General features: G+C 40.9%; 1 protein-coding gene across 1 annotated transcript; it reads right to left on the bottom strand.

Annotated features, from left to right (window-relative positions):
* Window positions 1-13,785: 13,785 nt before the first annotated feature.
* On the bottom strand, window positions 13,786-19,809 carry LOC149421235 (uncharacterized). The gene is made up of 2 exons (XM_089635182.1): window positions 17,758-19,809; window positions 13,786-17,700 (listed from the first exon to the last, which is right to left on the bottom strand). Exons 1-2 carry the CDS (start codon window positions 19,807-19,809, stop codon window positions 13,786-13,788), a joined length of 5,967 nt encoding a protein of 1,988 aa, XP_089491308.1.
* Between the last annotated feature and the right edge of the window lie 478 nt (window positions 19,810-20,287).

The raw sequence follows: 20,287 nt of genomic DNA, 5'->3' as shown, positions 1-20,287 counted from the left end.
TATCGAAAAGTTGTCTGATAGAGAAGGTGCTACACTTAATTTGTCTGATATAAATTTTTTGCATATGTGGACAACTTATTTTATCATGTCCAACAATTTTCAGACATATTGCTATGATACCGATCGGTAAAATTTGTTAACATTTTCAAAACGGTCTCAAAATTTAATGCGTTCACATTTCCGTCTGAAAATTGTTTTGTTCGCATCAAATAACCAAAATTTACTAATAAAAAAGATTTTCAGACGTATTGCTATGAGACATTTTTTTTGTCTCATTTTTAATTTTTTTAAGTGATTTTACGGGTTTGCGCTACACCACTAACGTCTGAAAAATATGTTTCCGGTATCTCAGAACTATCATTCAACTACAGTCTGCAAATCAGACATATTGCTATGATGCAGTTCGGTAAAATTCTTTGACAATTTTGAAAATTCGGTCAGATCAAACGCTACGCGGAAAATGTCTGATATTGGTATTTTCGAGTTCAGGATAATCGTATCTATCGATTTGATGCGGTTTTGGCCGTATTGCTATGAGACAAAAATTTTGGTCGTGGGCTCTCGTACTATAACCAAAGCCATTTCAAAAGACGTTTCAATTGTGAATGGTGGTGTTACACCAGGGCTATGCTGAGAGTATCTTCCACTCTAGAAAGTGCCGCAAAAATACTATATAAATATATATTTTATTTGAAATGGGTTAATTGTGAAATAACTGAAATTAATGAAATAAAATTTTGTTGCGGACACCGGGATTTGAACCCGCGACCTCTGACTTGCCAGTAGAGAGCCTTACCTCTCGACCACAAAGGCCGTTAAAAGTGTGTACAAAACTTAAAGCTCGTTTAAATAAAATTGAAAAAAAAAATTTAACTTTTAGACGCTTCTCGGCTAGTTATTCCAGAAATTCCATTTTGTTACCAGTATCATAATAATCAGTTTTATCATCGTACCTTAAATTTCTCTTTCATCTTAACGTCGCGTATTAATTCTCAGCTAACAACAATTCATTTTAAGACGTTATCTAATTTACGATTCTACAAATTTATGTCATAATTCAGGAGCCGTAAGTCATTCTAACACAAAAGCAATGGTTTGATTTCATTTATAATAAATTATTCTCAATATTATTAAGACTAACAATGGTCACGCCATAAATTATCAAATATACCGTGTGAAAAGATTATTTGGGGATTTATTTAATTATACGTTAATTAATTGAGTTACCTTCCAAACTCGACCTGCTGAAAACTAATTAAGAAGTGGCGTAGATATCCCAAACCTGCTGCTGAGAGCTCCGTTACATCCAGTATTTCTTTTACACGTGTCGCTTTTGAGACGGAGGAAAAAGTAACAACAAATCTGTCATAGCATGCCAATAGGTGGTTTTATTTAGCACACGTGCATCTTAAGAAAAAATAATGCATTACTCTCCTAACGTATCTCTCACTCTTTCATATATTCGCTTAGGTAAGTATTTACTTTTTTTTTTAATTTATTCGAAGAAAAAAATATTCTGTGTTAATTTCGATGACACGAATGATTTTTGGAAATGTTATGAACAAAAAGCTTATTATAATATAAACACAATACTAATCTATCCACAATTCTAAACAAATGATTGATATAACTTGAATCGTAGGCTGTTGTTTACCAACACTTCAAACAAAAAAAACATTTTTGTTATTGAAACTGAGATTTATTCACAATGTTAAAAGAACTAAGGTACCTACCTTATTTAAACAAAAATCTTCCAAACAAAAAAGAGTAATTAAAAAACTAGATTTTCTGACCTATTTTATTGACCTTGACGTTTTTTTCACACTTCAAACTTCACACAAAAATGACATTTAAAATAAAACATAATTTACAGAAAATCTTTACAATGCATCATTTCACCCCATTGCTTAGCAGTACACATTAAATATTTTGTACGAATACAAATTATCATTTCATGAAATTTTTTAAAGGCTTCAGTTTCACACAGCCTAATAATATAATATTGAGTGAATTAATCGCCCCTGACAAAGGAACCCTCGCCCCGAGAACTTAATGAGATACACGAGAAACAAGTGAACGTACGAACCTTCTATGTTTGGTAGGTATAAAGTCTAACGCCATCAACCGGAAGTGGCGTGCTTGGTATTTAATCCCGACACATCCGGAGGATGCTACTCTCAAGTAATCAAAGAGTGATATTTACCTGTACAGAACACCGAACCAATTTAACCGTTCTGTGTCGCGAAGTTTGTGACACGTGTAGACCCACCTACTGTTATGGTTTATTTATTAGAAATATTGATCTGCCTACGTTAGTATGTGGGTGCTTTATGTATGTAATTCAGTAGTATGGGGATATCTCCATTATTAGACATTCGGGCCGCAAAACTTTTTTCAAATCTGAATAAGTCAGTGGTCTCGAATGTTGAGAATCGGAATGTAAAAAATATTTTATATTTTCTTTAATTATTCATTTATCCACGCCAAAGGTTTTATTTGTAAACATTTTTGTATAATTGTTTAGGAGTACAATAATAAGTTTACGGTTTTTAAGATAATAATATGAGTATGAATGATATCAGCAGGTACAATGCAAGTTATCATAGAGAATTTTGTTGTACAAAGGATTTCAATAATTGTATCTAATAACAAGCATTCTTCATAAGTTTTTAAGGAACTATTAAAGTGGTTACAGAGCAATGAGTAGTTACTTTGATGATATTTTTTTATAAAGCATGTTTTTATTTAGTATCCCTCTATTACTCCAAATTGGGTGTTTTACAGAACATAACTAAATAAATGCAAAAAAAGTCGATCATGGAAAAGTTTCAAAGATATTAAATACAAAAACATATGTCGAAAGTTGTACAAAAGGGTTTTACAAGTGTATTATAGTAATATTATAACGTTGTTATTTATTTATTTCTACACTCCTTAGTGGGCTTTTACATAATAATTTACAACTATTTGTCAAAAATTAAAACAATAAAAATAAAGAAAAAAAAAAAAATACATGGATAATAATTTTAACGGAAAATAAGAATCCTCGCATGGATAATTGAATTTTAAATATTCAAAATGAACGTAAAAAAGAGTAGATGATATGTTATCATAATTATGGACATGGACAGTTTGTTGTAAAGCACGTCTTTATGTAGCCAACCTTTAATACGCAAGATACAAGATAAATACTTCAACTTTTCCCGAAGTATGGAAAACTTCAAAAATATGTCCTATTTTTAAGAATGGTTCGAAAAACTTAATCGAAAACTATAGACCAGTTGCTATACTATCAGCTCCTGCTAAAGTATTTGAAAAATTAATTCATAAATTCATTATGCCTCAGATAGACGCATACATTATCCCAGAACAGCATGGTTTCCGGAAAGGAAGATCCACTGAAACCAACCTGATGGTTTTCACCGACTATGTTGCTAGGTCCCTAGACAGAGGTTACCAAGTAGACTGTTCGTACAACGACTTCTCCAAAGCTTTTGACACCGTGAATCACGATATCTTACTCATAAAACTTGCCCAGATGGGTTTTTCACTTCGGATGTTAGAGTTTTTTAAAAGTTACCTCAAGAACAGAAAACAATTTGTCACTCACGGAATCTTCCAATCTGCCGAATTTCTTGTTTTTTCTGGGGTTCCCCAAGGATCGATCCTAGGGCCTCTTCTTTTTTCCATTTTCATTAATGACATTGCTGAAGTCATTCGTTTTTCTCGCTTTCTGCTGTTCGCTGACGATCTAAAATTATTTCTTCTAATAAGAAATATTGAGGACTGCCTGCACCTTCAAGCTGATGTTGATAACATTTCAGAATGGAGTCAACGAAACAAGCTTCATTTCAATGTTATGAAATGCGTAGTTCTGACTTTCACCAGAGCATTTAGTCTCACATACCACAGGTACACTATGCTCGGTCATAATCTCAAACGAGTTTCAAACATAAAGGATCTTGGGATTATGTATGAGAATAAGTTGACATTTCGTCCTCATATCGAAGGGGTGTGCCAGTCGGCCTTAAAAATGTTAGGGTTTGTTCTCCGAACCGTCAGAGTATTTCGGGATACCCGTGCTCTGAAGATTTTATACTTCTCCCTGGTCCGCAGTAGGCTGGAGAGTGGTTCGCTTATCTGGAATCCTCATGAGGCGGGGTGCTCCCTCATGTTGGAGAGGGTTCAAAAAAAGTTTCTAAGATTTCTTTACATGAGGGAGTACGGCCACTTTCCATGGCTCTACCCGACGAACTTTCTTCTGGGCATGCTGGGACTTCACTCCCTGCAGCTCAGAAGGGAGGGGTATGCCGCTACCCACTTATTCAGACTGATGCGAGGCTATATTGAGAACTCAGCCATTTTGGAGCGCGTGAGTCTCTATGTTCCAGATGACTATCTTAGACAACGTCATCATAGATTATTCTATATTCCTGCCTGCAGAACTAACCTGCCAATGGTTCTCCCGGTAGGGAGGAGTATATTGCTCCTGAACCAAATCTCCTCCGAGATTGATATATTTGGCGTCAGTGAGGAGAGATTCAGAAGGGAAATTCTTCTGATTCTTGAAAGAGTCTCTCCACATTGACGAGATCTTTCACCACTGCCTGAATTTTTTTTGGAAATTCCACATTTCTTGAAATTTCTTTTTCTATGTATAAATACTTAAAACCATCTTTTGTAAAATTTATATAACCTAATTTCTTATATGTATTAAATCCTAATTTGTAATTGTGTAAGAAATTAATAAAAAAATTATTATTATAAAAAAAAAAAAAAGATTGGGTTTTTTACAGAACGTAGACAGAACGTTACCTGTCACAAAAATTCTAATAGATTGAATTTTAGTTCGGACACTGGGTAGTGGCGGTAAACATCGATTGAACCGTACTTATTTTTTTTTGTATAAGACAATTCACCCTAAAAAGAGTGCTATGTGAACCATACTTATTACCAAGTCTCTGCAGCATTTGGATTGGCGAATTTTCGAAATTATTATAAACAAGCTTTGGAACAATATACCGAGCAGTCAGTTTTATGTCTCTCCTAGGTACACGCAAGGTAATAAGGTTAGTTAAATCCATGGCGTCCAATCTGCCATTCGCTATTTTGAAATAACATAACACAAGACATACTTTTGAGTATATAAATTAAATTAAATTGAATTTTGATTGAAAGTTTTAACAGCAGATCCATGTGTAATATATGCATATTGTAATATTTTCACGATCCTTTCATCGAATTTCTAAAAAGGAAAGATTGCGATATAAACAAAATATGTATTATTATTCGTAATGATTTTGGATAATCTATATCTTAAGAGCATACCGAGTGTGAAAAAACTTATAATGGTATAGTAAATTGAAATATATTTTTGAATTAGCTTTCCCTTCACGGTGGTGTAATAAACAACTATGTTTTTATGGATTTGTGGCAGCCCTACTGCAGACTCGCGACTTTGTCGCAACTCCGCAACTACCAACATTGAAGGGGACCCACCCTTTCCCAACGGCTGTATGAACCGATACAGATATTTAACCTCCTTAGCCGCACACGTCCTCGTATCGAGAGCAGTTTACCCCACTATCACGCGGCAGTCCCGGCAAGAATGTGGCGGAATGAAAGCGTGGCGAGCGGATTGACCACAACGAGCCTAAGCACCCGCAACTGCCAACAACGGCCAATCATCGGTCGGCTAGTGGAAGATACGATAGCATTAGATTACGATGACCGAAATCCTCTGGACGTTGCGATAACACGCCGACATTTGAGAGCCTGGACATTCTACATGACACTGCACCGCAGGAGCGCCTATGAAACGCTGCATCTGAAGTCCGCAATACAGTTCGTAGACAGTACGACGCGACTCTTCTTCTCTCCGAGTAACCTTAAGTGATTAACAAGATTTGCTATTTAAGTCTTGGCGTTTTCAATAATTTGTGTAACTTGCATAATTTTTGTAACAATGAATAAATACCGAGTCAATTTCATTGATAACTTCTATTAATCACTACCACCTTTCCATGGCGAACCATACCCACAGATTCAAAACTGCCATACGATATCACTTGTTGTTCCAGAGGACTGCTTTGAGAGCGGGATACGAATATATTTTTACCGTCTAGAAATTACAATCTTTGTTTGGCAACTGGGGACTTGATTTCGGAGTATGACTAAAATGAATTTTTGACATGCTCAAAGGGTTAATCATGACCGCTTTCGAAAAAAAGTCTGAGACACTAAACTCGATACGCAAATGAAAATACATTCGTCACATTTTACATCAGCGATCAGCTCCGTTTTTGTAATACTTGTCATAAAAAGAAAGTTTGTATTAAGTAACTGCAGACTCTTGGACCAAATCAGCATTATATCCTTTTTATTAGTCGTCAATATCGATCAAAAATATTTATTTCGATGGCAGTTAAACAAAATGGCTATCAAAATTTAGCCACTTGTAGATAAATCAAAATGAAGCTGATGATGTCTAATTATTAATGTGACGGGATTTGAAACACTTGGGTCTAAGTCACAAAAAGTGCGAACTAAATCATGACTCACTACACCAAACCCTAATCACTAAAAGACAAAAAAATGCGATTGTTAAATAGTTACTTTCAAATTTTATGAATGAATCAATATCGATTCAACCCAATTCACGTGACATGTAGGTATTCCTATACAGTATTATCTAGTTAGTCCTCAGTTATGTGGACAACCTCTACCTACAATAATCACAATTGCATTACTATGCAGATCTCTTGTGACGTGTGAATAAACTTGTCTCGCAGTATTTGCCTAATTATGGCTGATTGCATCTGGCATAACTTTGCGTCCCGCATTATACTCACATGCTCGCTGTAGGGCGGCTCCATAAGCCCCGAGGCTTGCACGCGGAGATAGGAGCAAATGGGTTTTCGTCATTCCGCCAGAATTTTCAGGAAAATTGAATTGACGATGCAGGTTTAGATTGAAATCATTCCTGCGGCTTGGGCTGCGACGAGGAATTATATAAACATGGAGTACGCTATTTGAACATTCATATTAATTTACCTACAAATGTTCATAAATAATTAGACTTTTGTGTGTTTAGAATCATCAGAAGCAAGGATTATTTTTGTTTATTCAAATAATATTTTCCACGTCATAGAAAACCTTGAGAATCTTGTACCTTAGGACCTACATGATCTTCGGAGATGATATGCTGAGGCTCTTTTTGAGGAAAGGAAATAATCAACTTGGGTCTTGTAGGTATCCATGTTGAAAATTATCTTCTTTACGGATATCTCTATTTCAGAGAGATCATCAGATTTGCTATGGACGACACTATTTGCAGTTTAAAAACTAAATTTAGGAAAATATTTTTACTGGTTCGATTCGTTGCTAAAATGGAATTTGGCCGTGTTTAGTGGAGAGAACTTAAAATTCAGCTTATATTTTCCCCTCCATTCATATTAGTCTCACAATATGATTCTTGAAAATCTGGATGCCACAGTCACACTGGTTCCTGACAATTTCTGACGATTTAATTAATTAATATATTATATATAATTAATTAATTAATGTCTGTACGGTATTCACATTAAAATCAAAAAAATAAACCTACATTTTTTCCTTATTCATTTTTAATTTATACTACACCACTTTCCGAAAGCCCAAATTGGATTGCCATAGTGACTTCAGACAGTTAGACCATGTCAGGGTACACACATATAGTAGCCATATTATGGATAGTTACTTTATTAAATACTAATTGGATTTTCGTAAAATCAAAAGTTCCGGCCGTTAGACCTAGATTAGTCTGGTGGCTACTCAAGGAAGTACCTATGCACGGTGGTTCGAACCGAAACATTAACTGGCCAAAAATATTTGTGCATAAAAATGTTGTAAATAATTAAAATAATAAATTTTGTTTATCATCCTTTTTTGTAACAAGTTGAGATAGTTAATAAACACTAATTCCCTCACTTGTATCTCCCGTGCTGAGGATTATAAATATAAATAAATAATGGGATAAGAAGGTATTAAAATTTTAGTTGTTCAAAATTTCAATGTGATTTTCAACGATTTAATATCATTTCTTTGAAAATATTATTCACAACACTCTTCAAAGGGTTTGATTTTGCAATTTCTCTGATTTGCATAGTAAAATATGGTAGTTTTGTATCGATATTTGCTGAAACAAATCCGAAAATATTACACATTTGCAAGGTAGCGTTTACTTTTTTCAGATTAAGGCGGAAAGTTTATTGTGCCCAAAACAATATAATATATCTTGTATCATAATATTTACAGCATCCTTGAGGTGATTTTTACAAAAACCGCGCTACATATTTTCTAACTAAACAAGAAATTAATTTAAGAGAACATCTCTTTGACATTTTACACCTTACCATTAACTCTTCATCAGTGGAAAGTTCATAATTGGCATAATTAACTATATTATTATTGTATCATTGTATAACTAAAGATTTGCTGTCAACTTTTCCTAAAATGTATAAATAAATAAATAAATATTAATGAAAGGTGTTAAAACAAATAAAAAAGATTCTGACTTAACCTCGGTGAATTTTTTTTACAGTTCTGAAAGTAAAAGCATGTTATAGTTAGTTACATGTTCTTTACAACAAAATAATGAAAAAAATGCCGTTCAATCACTTGAACTATTCAAACTTATATTTTCATTAAATACACATCATACACGTCATAATATAATATAATATTCATGGTAAACAGTTCATAAACTTACTAAAATCGGCCCAAATATGTACAATGGCATAGCTGTAGTATCGTGTTTGCGGAATATTCATGTATGGTTTCACTTTGTATTTTTTTATAGCTTACCTACCAAAAAATTTGATCTTCCATCAAGATACTACAATTCTGATGTTTTTGCTATCGAAATCGTTATTTGGCCACCTAAAGTTGTGTTTTGCACGTTTGCTATGGTCTGTTTTCCACTAAGTAGATTTGAGTATATCGAATTAAATTAACTTCTACTTGATCTATGAATGCTTTTGACATGTTCAGACTGCTTCCAGATTATAATTCGCGATCCAGGCATTAGGAATTAGTTTCTTCTCAAAGTGGTAAGTTTTCAAAAGATGTATTCATTAAAAATACATTTTTACAATAAATACTCTTGAGTGATATGGTTTCATATGGGATAAATTGCAATTCTTGTGGTTTTTTACGAAAGTATGTAGCTTAAATTACAATTAATTAGTGTACTGTACCCACTAATATACTGGTAGTCATTTCCACAACCAAATATTAGAATGTTTTTAGTTTTCAATCTGCATGCGCCAAAACTTGCAACTAAAATGAGTATTATTTCACGTCCAATTCTACAATATTTAATTTTAATTTTTTTATATATTCAATAATATTATTATTGGGTTTATAAAACAGTTTATTTTTAAACAAGTTCTGCTGTGTAATTATTATTACGCGTGACAGCTGTTTCGCCTTCTGAAGGAAAATTATATTTGTTTGTTCATTAATTAGAATAGCTTTCGGATTATTAGAGTTTTTGATTTTCATCTAGGAGATGTTTGGCAAATTCAAAATCACTCACTTAGTGATAATAATAAACCAACTCCGTTACACGTACAAAATAAAGGCCGTAAATTGAATCTTTTAGAACAGTTAGAAATTAACAAAAACTCTAATAATCCGAAAGCTATTCTAATTAATGAACAAACAAATATAATTCGTTCACCCCTACTAGATATCTTCAAACCTAGTGCAAATATGAGTGCACTATGAAGTACTTAATTATACTATTAAAATAACCCTATGAATCATCGTTTGGGAATAACTTACATAAAGACATTCAGTCAAATTTAAACATTACAGTAATTGGGATAATAACCATTAATAATTTCTAACATTTTACTCAGAAATCAATTAAGAAATCAGTAATTGAAATTAAAATACATATCTACAAATAATATAAATGTATCGTCTGTAAGTGGGCTACCCACAGTTTGATAATGCCTTCTGAAGGCGAAACAGCTGTCACGCGTAATAATAATTACACAGCAGAACTTGTTTAAAAATAAACTGTTTTTATAAACCCAATAACAATATTATTGAATATATAAAAAAATTAAAATTAAAATGGAGTTCTACAAATTAAACTTAATAACAATAAATAAAAACTGCAATATTTATTTTATTCAAAATTGTAAACAACGGTTACACGAACATATCGTTACCAAGTTATAAAAAAATGTCGTTGAATGTTTTCTTTCCCAAAACTCTATCACTCCTAAACGAATTTCCAAAAGAGGGCACCCATTTATAGTAGATTAATTGTGCTAAACTTCATAATATAATAACTTAATAATAATTATGCTTTGATCCGTGAAATATTGATGTTAATCTTATTATTTCACAGTGTGAACATATTATTATGGACGCAATGGTTGATGAAAACACAATACAGTCTAAATGAAAAAAATAAAAAATTATTATTAGAATACAATATTAACAAAATAATATGCATCTATATCAAAGAAAAATAAACAAAAATATGGGCCGCATTACAGGCTTTAACGCACATATGTCACAACGCACTGCGGTGAGTTATTGAACTTATAGTACCCGGATCTTACTACAGATATTTAGGTACATGTTAAGCACCCAATTATTGTGGATCGTATAGCGCTAAAACTACGTTGTTCGTTGTAGAAATCGCGACGCGCTCGTCACGTACTATTCCGGAAGGGTAGTATATAATTGAAACATTCGGAGGGTTTGTCGCCTAAAGGGCTACTTAATCCAATATGATAGGCCGTAGGTACGCACGAATTGCCGTTATAGCCGTATTAAACCTTCGTCCACCGGGGACTATCATTCCTATACGTGCCGCGCGACCCTATCGCATGCCATCCCTCACGCAATTCACAGACGTTTTACACTACCCTAACGGTGAGTGGTTAAATCATTATTTTATTTAAACAAAGTATAATAAAATTAATTAAGATTGCTTAAATATTCTCTGGGATATACGAGAGTATCACTACTTAAATTAGCTCGTGTTAGATCGGACTTAGTCTTGTGCTCCAAACAGACTGATTTAATCTTTTCGTATAAATGTTGAAAAGTTTGGGGACAGGACATTCAAGGTAATTGGAATGACCTTGAATGTTCTTTTAGTCTGAGTTAAACTGGCTATGAAAACTTTAGAGTCAATAAACAACCTCATTCGAAGTGAAACATCTTTTGGTGCGCTTAGGGGGTTAAACCGACTCTTGGGTATGTAAAACAGTCCGTCTCTTTTGCACGGATATGGGATGACGCTCTTGCACGGAACGATGTTTCATTCGGCCAGTCTCTTGACTAGTCGGCTTTTCCGCCCGGCCATCAAAACTCTGTGCGGTATATTTGCTTCTATTCTTGCTAAAATTGGCAATGGATATTTTCTAAATAATGAAGACTTTTTTCATGTTTAATATATTTCTTTGTGTGTATTTTAGTGATAATAAAAGGATGATTTTATCTTCAAAAATGTAAAAACATGTTCACTTACTTTTTAACTTTCTTTAATAAAAATCAATTTGTATGTAATCGGATGAAATTACAGCAGTATACGAAATAAATTGCAGTCCTATCCGATCGGCATTTGGCGAAGTTGGTAGGGTTGTCAACTCCAGTTCCTGAATACTCAGTTATTTTTGAAGTTTTAAAGTAAACATTTTATGTAATCATAAAAAACTTTGTTTTTAACGTGTTGATTTTTTGAGAAAATATAGGTAATTACAGCACGAGGTTTAAAAAAAAGAAACCAAAAATATAAATAACTTTAAAATAGGTTTTCTGTTAATATATACTAATATAATAGAAATACAAAAATGTCTAAAATTATGATATAACAATAATTTTTAAACTACTCGTATTTAGAAATAGCTAAAGCTTTTGAAGTTTGCTAAAATATAATTATTTTCAAATACAACAAGACTGTGTAAACTTTGTATTGGGGAATGTAAACCACAACTTAAATGAGATATATAATCATATGAAAATTGTATTGTTTCTAGTCGTTCGTGCCTTATGTACGTGTAGCCTGATTAAATACAGGGGTTCAGAACAATCAAATTTAGTTTAATAATTTTAATGAAAATGTTGGGTCATTTATTTTTTACAAATTTATAGTATTTTAACGATGAGTAATTTATGTGCTCCAAAGGGATGTTAGATTTTTTTACATTAGCTCCACTCGGGAGGTATTTCATCTCAGGGGATGCTCTGTGGAGGGTCTTTTTTAAGGAATTGAATGGGAGGAAGTTCTGGGAAGGAAAAGGGTGTGATGGATGGGTGGGAATCTGGGGTAGTGTGTACAGGAGTGACGGGCGCTTGAATCCATCCCTCCCACTACGGCACAAAGCAATAAGTCTGGAGAGGTCAAAAGACCTCCCTCAACCAGTTTTCTAGATTCGGCCAGCCACGTAGTGGTAGGAGACGAATCCACCGCCTAGACAAACTTCGACCCCTGCTAAGTCACTAAATGCAGCAAATCACTTGGGGTGACCTATGGCATAGCTGTTGGTTTTCCAGTAAATGGTTTCTGCTGCGGCAGTTCCCATATCCGCCTCCCAAAATGTTACAACATACAAAAATTAAATTAAAAAAATTAAATTAATTACAAAATTTACTTACATTATTACATCCTTAACATAAATATATACGATGCATGGCATGTTGTAATTATTGTATTTGTAACTCGATTTTTAGTGAAATTTTACTTCATAGCTGTAAATACAATTTCTTACATTTTGATTAAGTAGTGATGTAAATTTTTTTCAAAACATTTCATGAATGCTTTTTCCTCCAAATTTTAATTGTTTATTTCACATATACGGCACAACATGTGCCATTCACATACTAATTTACGGAGAATATCTGTACCCGACTAAATGTCGTGTGCATACAGACTGAAAAAATAGGGGTTAGTTACACGACTCAAACGACTTTGTAAATGCCAATCAATTGACTTTCGTCCTGAAAAGGACGTTTCTGGAATATACACGACTTTGTGCAAAATGCAAATCAATTGAACCTCGTCCTGAAAAGGACGTTTCTGGTATATAGACGACTTTGTGCAAATGCAAATAAATGAAAGATTGCCTTTAAAAAGGCAGTTAAGTATGTCAGCTTCTTAAGCCTCGTGGTTCCCGCCGGAATCTAGTGGATGCAGGATTCTTCAGTTGAAGGAGAAAGGCCAATAAAATTCTCAGAACTCGGCAGAAAGGGGCAGCGGCAGGTAGCTCGTAGATGCGAAGGTCCGAGGCGAGGGTGATCCAATGGAGAAAGAGAATTTAAAATTTAAAATTGGTGCTTTTTGTCAAAGTTCCGACTCGACAACGGCACATAAAAAAAAGGTCGGCCACGGTTCGGCGGCCCGTTTATGGCTTCTCATTGGTCGGATTTCTAAAGCCGTTGGAGCGTACCAGCCAGCCTTGGACCCCACACTTTCTAATTTGCTACCCGCCGGCCAATTGTTTATTGTTTATTTTTTACAAGTTACATTTTTTACATTTCCAGGAATTTGACAATCTTAAAGCTAGGTACACAATGCAGAGTTCCGTGAATGTGGACAATTTCAAAATAGTTTATTAATGTCACATCCACGGATTAACATTATACGCAAACAATATTTATTTATTTCTTATCGTAGTAAATAGTAGCGAAAGATGTAAACAAAAACAATATAAAGTCATTCTTAAATTATAATGAACAAGCGTCCGATATACTCCCCCCGGTGCAGCCCTCTGCGCCAAGCTATTTGGGAGGACGTGAAGTGTTTCGACGATCTGGACGCCCGGTACCCCTGGTTCGCAGTTGGACGGGCCGTGTTGTAGATTGTTCTGGAGTGGTGGATTTTGGGGCTGGCAGCAGTACGGCGATCTTAACGGCTGGCCGCACATATATCCCGGAAGCTGTTTGAATGCGGGCGGTCCTCACTTGACCATCAGCGGCGGGTTTTGCATCGATGACTCGGCCGCGCGGCCAACTATTCCGGGGTAGCGCAGGATCCATGATCACCACAAGGTCATCCTTTTTGATGGGCTCGGCTGGGTGGTGCCACTTCTGTCGGGCGCCCATAGTGGGGATGTACTCTCGGAGCCAGCGCCTCCAAAACATATCTGCAAGTTGTTGCCCGATACGCCATTGGCGGCGGAGACATACCTCTTCTTCTTTTTTGTCATACAGGGACAAATGGGGGCGCTTTCCGGCTGACCCCAGAAGGAAGTGGTTTGGTGTCAAGGGCTCTTCATCTCGTGGGTCAACAGAGACGTGAGTCAGTGGTCGGTTGTTGACAACAAACTCAGCTTCTGCCAGTGCTGTCCGCAGGGTCTCTTCCCTCGGCGCCCTTTCCTTTAAGGTAGCTTTCAAGGCCCGTTTCACCGACCGTACTAGTCTTTCCCAGGCTCCCCCCATGTGGGGACTGAGTGGCGGTATGAAACGCCACTCAATGCCTTTGGTAGCCATGGCGTCCATAATTCTAGAATCTTGTTTTAGTGAATCCAAGGCTTCCCTGATCTCAGCGTCTGCTCCATGGAAATTCGTTCCGTTGTCCGAGTACAGAACTTCGGGCTGACCTCTTCGGGCGGTCATTCTTTGCAAGGCCATAATGGCAGAGTCGGCAGTCAACGTAACAGCAAGTTCCAGGTGAATAGCGCGGGTGGAAAGGCAGGTAAAAATTGCCCCATAGCGCTTCTCCCGGTGTCTGCCAACTGTGACCTCCATTGGCCCGAAGTAGTCCAGCCCACAGTGAGTAAAGGGACGCACATGATGTAACAGGCGGTAAGATGGTAGCGCCCCCATTAATGGTGGAGAGGGCTTGCTTCTTCGTATGCGGCAAGTGGGGCAGTCGTGTGTTATTTTCCGGCTGATAGTGCGGAGCCGTAGAATGAAAAAACTGCAGCGCATCTCCGCCACTGTCTTCTCGGTGCTAGGGTGGTCTCCCTTCTCATGGTAGTGGCGTACCAGCAGCCGAGCGTACGGGTCGTTGCCATCCAATATGATGGGGGTCTTGGCCACGCTCGTGGTCTTTGTCAGGGCTCGTAATCGGGAACTCATCCGCAAGACATCATCTGGGCCGAGGAAGGGGGTCAAGGAATTAAGACGACTGCCAGCAGGTAGCGCCTTTCCATGTCGTATGGTATGCAGATCAGCTGCGAAGGCGTCTTCCTGGGATTTCCTGACCCATCTGATCTCTGCTTCTTTCAGTTCCTCTGCTCGTAATGTGCCCTCGGCGGGTTTGTGAGACCCCAATCGGCACCGCCTGACAAAACGGAGTATCCATGCTGTAGATCGAATTAGCCGGTTCCAAGATGAGAACCGTTCGATTAAGGGGAACGCCTCTCCTGTAGTGGTTATTAGGCCTACATAATGGGGCCTGACCTCCAATACGTCGTTGTCGGGTTTCTTGGTGGGAGATCGCTCCTTTGGCCACTCGCTTTCAGGTGCAGTAAGAAATGCAGGGCCGCAAAACCATCTTCCTTTTGGTGATAGATCAGGCACTTCAGAGTCACGTGTTCCGATGTCGGCGGGGTTCAACTTCGTCGGCACCCACCTCCAGTTAGGTATGCTGGTCATCTCATCTATTTCACCCAATCTGTTTGCCACGAATGCAGAGTAGGCGCGTGGATCAGTACGTAACCAGCACAGAACGGTTGAAGAGTCTGTCCAGAAGATAGTCCGGTTTATTAAAGCCTGGCTTTCTTTTAAGATGGTCTTGGCTAATCTAGCCGCCATGAGTGCGGCTTGCAACTCAAGACGGGGAATGGAGAGGGGCTTGAGTGGAGCCACTTTACACTTGCTGGCTAGGAATGTCGCGTGTAAAACTCCCTGCACGTCTTCTGTGTAGTATGCGACGGTGCAGCAAGCTTGTTCGGACGCATCGCAGAATAGGTGTAACGTGACGCTGCTCTGCTTGTGCCGGAGGGAGCGCCTCGGTACTGAAACGCTGCTCTCGTGAAGCAAGCTTAGCCAATCTCTCCATCTCTCGGCGTGCTCAAGGGTGATCAAGTCGTCCCATTCAACACTCGACCGCCACACAGCTTGTAGCAAGATCTTTGACCGTATTGTGAGGCACGCGACGAATCCTACCGGGTCGAAGATCTTCATTACGATGGATAGAAGCTGCCTCTTGGTGGGCCGTACAGCTTCTTCGGGGCTGACTGCATTTTGAAAAAAATAAAGGAAGCAGTCAGTGGATGGGTCCCACACTAGCCCTAGTACTCGCTCCATCTCTTTGTCCCCGCTGCTGATATGAACTGTGGAGCTCGCCCGGTCTCCGGAAGGAATGTCAACTACGGCTTCCGGACTGTTAGAGGCCCAGTTCGTCAAGTGGAACCCTCCCTTTGCAAGAAGGGCACTCACGCTTTGTACTAGTGCGGCAGCCTCGCTAGCAGTATCTACCGCATCCAAATAGTCGTCCATATAAAATTTGGAACGAACGGCTGCCGCGGCGGCCGGGTACTCGTGTTCGTATTCCCCGGCAACCCTGTCTCGTACGTACTGGGCGCTACTCGGCGAGCATGTGGCCCCGAACATCATTGATGTCAACTGGTATGTGTCAGGTTCGCGACATGTTGGTGACTTCCACAGGTACAGTTGTGACTGCAGATCATCCCTCCTTATCTTGATGCGCAGGAACATCTCCTGAATATCGGCTGCTATGGCAATAGTCCCTTCTCTAAAGCGAAGGATGTTCCCAAGAAGAGAAGACAGCAGGTCAGGACCGGTGAGCAGCTGGTCATTTAGCGAAGTCCCTCGGCATCGACTGGCAGCATCAAAGACTATTCTAATCTTTCCGGGTTTGTTTGGATTGAGCACCGCAAAATGTGGGAGATACCACTTCCGAGGGGCAGGTGTTGATATCTCGCGATCAGACAGTTTCCTGGCGTAATCTTTAGCTACCAGCTGACCCATTTTGTCAGTATAGGCCGCTGCTAGGCTTGCATCTGCTGCCAGCTTTCTCTCGAGGGACTGTAAACGTTTCAGGGCACAGTGGTAATTGTCGGGCAACGTGACTTCCGGGTTTCGCCATAAAAGCCCGGTTTCCCACCTGCCGTTTGGTAGAGGACGGGTGGTCTTTTCCATCAGGGCTGTGGCTTTGAGTTCACTCGCATTGACTCTGGCCGCAGATGTTACGCCGAGAGAGTCGACGGCAAAGTTGGATTTCACCAACTCTCTCAGGCGGATGTCTGCGGCTGTCTCCATCTGCAGGGCCAGGGTGGTAGCTGGGCCGTCGCTGCCAGGATCGGTACCACCGTGGGCAATCCACCCTAGTGCGGTCCGCGACACTATTCGCGTGGTGCCGAAATCTTCCCGCACGTCTCTTGATACTATCAAATGAGCATTGTCTTGCCCGATCAGTATCCGAGGGGTGACGCGTCTTCCTGGGACACGCTGCTCCGGTAGACTGAGGTCAGTCACTGTGTGAGCCGTAATATGATACTCATCACTGCTACCTGCACCTCTTATGGTTATTTTCACCCGGCGGGAGTGCAAGTCAGATGTGCACATTCCCTTTGCTCCATGAATTTTTAGCCCCTGGACTGGGCCACTCGCGCCAATTTGTGCCGCAGTGTCAGCATCAATGAGGGTTACCGTGGAGCCTTCGTCAAGAAGCGCGAACACTGAAGCTTCATTTTCATACGAAGTGCTCAGTACTACTGGCACGATCTTCAGTAGTACACGGCAATCCGTACTCTGGCGTCATAGATTGACGGCACCACTCACGACGGTATTCACTGGCGCGGAAGCGGGCGCGGGGTTGTGTAGCAGCCTGTGGTGGGGGGCGCGGCAGCCTCCTACTCCACACCACACTTTAGAGGTGCACTCGCGGGTATAGTGTTTTTCTAGGCACTTGCGACACAAAGAACTCGCGCGCACTGTTTCCCAGCGGAGATCAACTGATTTCGCAAAGAATGCCGGGCACTCACGAGTTTTATGGTTCCCGCCACACTGCGCACAATTAATGTTTTCACTATTGTTTTTGTTTTTATTGTTCACTCTTGAGTTAGCGGGCACATTTGCATGAACTTGTTCGCGGCGCGGGGCACGTGCAGACCGTGCGGGGTCAACCATTCCGCTTAAGGGGATAGCGTTTGCAAAACTTTTCAAAAATGCCGCGAACTGAGTTATGGTGGCGGGAACTGTTTGTCCGCGCACTTCCGCCAACCAGGCTAGTCGCAACGTGCACGGCATTTTAGATGTGACGTCAGACAGCAAGGCAGGATTAGTGAGGTACCCGTCGGTCCGCAAGATTCGCAACGACGCCACGAGGTTCTGGATTGTTCCAGAAAAATCTGCCAGGTCTTCAAGTGATGCTTCGGCGGTGAGATGCGGCAGTTTTTTCACCTTCTCCAGCATCAAGGCAGCAATTGAACCCGAGCCGCCGTATCGCTGCTCAAGGACGGCAATTATCTCGGGGACTTGCGTTGGATCCATCAGCAGGGGGCCGACGGCCTCTCGGGCTTTGCCCTTCAGTGCACGCTGCAACCGAATGAGATTCTCGCTCGAAGTCATCTTGCAGGTGGCCGTGGATTGTGAATATTGGGCCATCCACGTAGGCCACTCGAGCGGGTCCCCCGAGAAGGAAGGTAGGTCCTTGGCGGTAGATTGCCTGGCTATTAGGGCAGCCATTCTTATGTCATCCTCTACGGAGGGACGGGGGCTATCCTCGGATCGCGAGGCGCGAATTGCATTTGTAATTGCAGAAGCAAGTTGCGCCACGGAGTCCGCGCCTTGGTGTGCCCACTCACTTGTGTGTCTAGAAGTCTCATCGGCAGTAGGTGGTGGTGGAAATATTGGTGAGAACTCCTGGCTGGAGGAGGTTTGATGCTGGTAACCAGGATGGAGCTGCCGATTGAGGTGCACATTATACCCTGGCTGAGTAGGTATATCCGCATGGGACAGACTGGCGGGCTGCCCATTCTGCAGGTTGACAGACCGCGGCTCATTGTACGATGCGGCAAGGTGTGTTTGTAGATCAGGGCCCGGCGCATATAGTGGAGGCGCTTGCTGTGGGTGACCGATGTTAGATACAGGTCGTTCAACTATGGCAGGCTGCAATACCGTGTGGCCGACTTCAGGTGCCGGCTGCATGCCGTCGGTATAGCCGTAAACGGGCGTAATGATTGGGGCCGAGTTGTAGGCTGGCATTGTACCCCCGTGAGACACGAGTCGCTCGACTACGGTAGGCTTCGATACCGTGTGGCCGACACAAGCTACCGGCTGCATTCCGACGAATGCCGGGGTAGGGGCCGAGATGTTCACCGGCGTAGTTATTTCATGAGACGCCGCAGCCGGGACGATCACCGGCGTGGTTACTCCGTAGGACACCGTGGCCGGGACGATCACCGGCGCGGTGGTTGGTTGCACAGGCCTCAGGGCCGCCAGCAGGTCTGCGATCTGCTGGGCGTGCTGTTGTTGCATGGCACGCATTTCTCGACGTAACTTCTGGACGGTGTCATCGGTTGACGTAAGCCCAGGCGAAGCGACATCATCGGAGCAGATAGATGCGTGGCTCGGGGCCAGGGGGGCCGGGATAGCGGGGCCCGTGGCAAGGGGGGCCGGGACAGCGGGGCCCGTGGCAAGAAGGGCCGGGACCGCGGGCGCGGCAACATCGAGACCTCGGTTGGAGACAGCGTGCTCAGAAGAGCCCGAGGTAAGTGGGCCCAAGTCTAAAGGTGGCGAAGGCCCATCTGGAGCAGCGGGGACAGCGGGGGCGGGCTGGGATGTCTCTGAGGAGCTCGAAACGCCGCGCCCGCTGCGTAGAGTAGGTGACATCCTTCAAGAAGGCGTGAAGGCGTGATGACCTGAAGGCGTGTAGGCGTGTGGACCTGATGACCTGAAGGCGTGTAGGCGTGTGGACCTGACGACCTGAAGGCGTGTAGGCGTGTTGACCTGATGACCTGAAGGCGTGTAGGCGTGTGGACCTGAAGGCCTGAAGGCGTGTAGGCGTGTAGGCGTGTGGACCTGATGACCTGAAGGCGTGTGGACCTGAAGGCGTGTAGGCGTGTGGACCTGATGACCTGAAGGCGTGTAGGCGTGTTGACCTGATGACCTGAAGGCGTGTAGGCGTGTGGACCTGAAGGCCTGAAGGCGTGTAGGCGTGTGGACCTGATGACCTGAAGGCGTGTGGGCGTGTGGACCTGATGACCTGAAGGCGTGTGGACCTGAAGGCGTGTTGAATCCGGTTACCAGAAGGCGTGAAGGCGTGTTGAATCCGGTAACCAGAAGGCGTGAAGGCGTGTTGAATCCGGTT

This window comes from Hesperophylax consimilis, chromosome 9, assembly GCF_061612785.1.
Source record: "Hesperophylax consimilis isolate HC1 chromosome 9, BYU_Hcon_1.0, whole genome shotgun sequence".
Taxonomy (NCBI): domain Eukaryota; kingdom Metazoa; phylum Arthropoda; class Insecta; order Trichoptera; family Limnephilidae; genus Hesperophylax; species Hesperophylax consimilis.
The sequence above is the reverse complement of the archived record's forward strand: the minus strand, read 5'-3'. Positions and strand labels throughout refer to the sequence as shown.

Excerpts from the sequence above, each read along its gene's own strand:
- LOC149421235 (XM_089635182.1), bottom strand. The coding sequence starts at position 19,809 with ATGTCACCTACTCTACGCAGCGGGCGCGGCGTTTCGAGCTCCTCAGAG. Across the intron at positions 17,701-17,757 it reads CCGCGCCAGTGAATACCGTC|ATCGTGCCAGTAGTACTGAG; the intron begins GTGAGTGGTGCC and ends GTACTACTGAAG.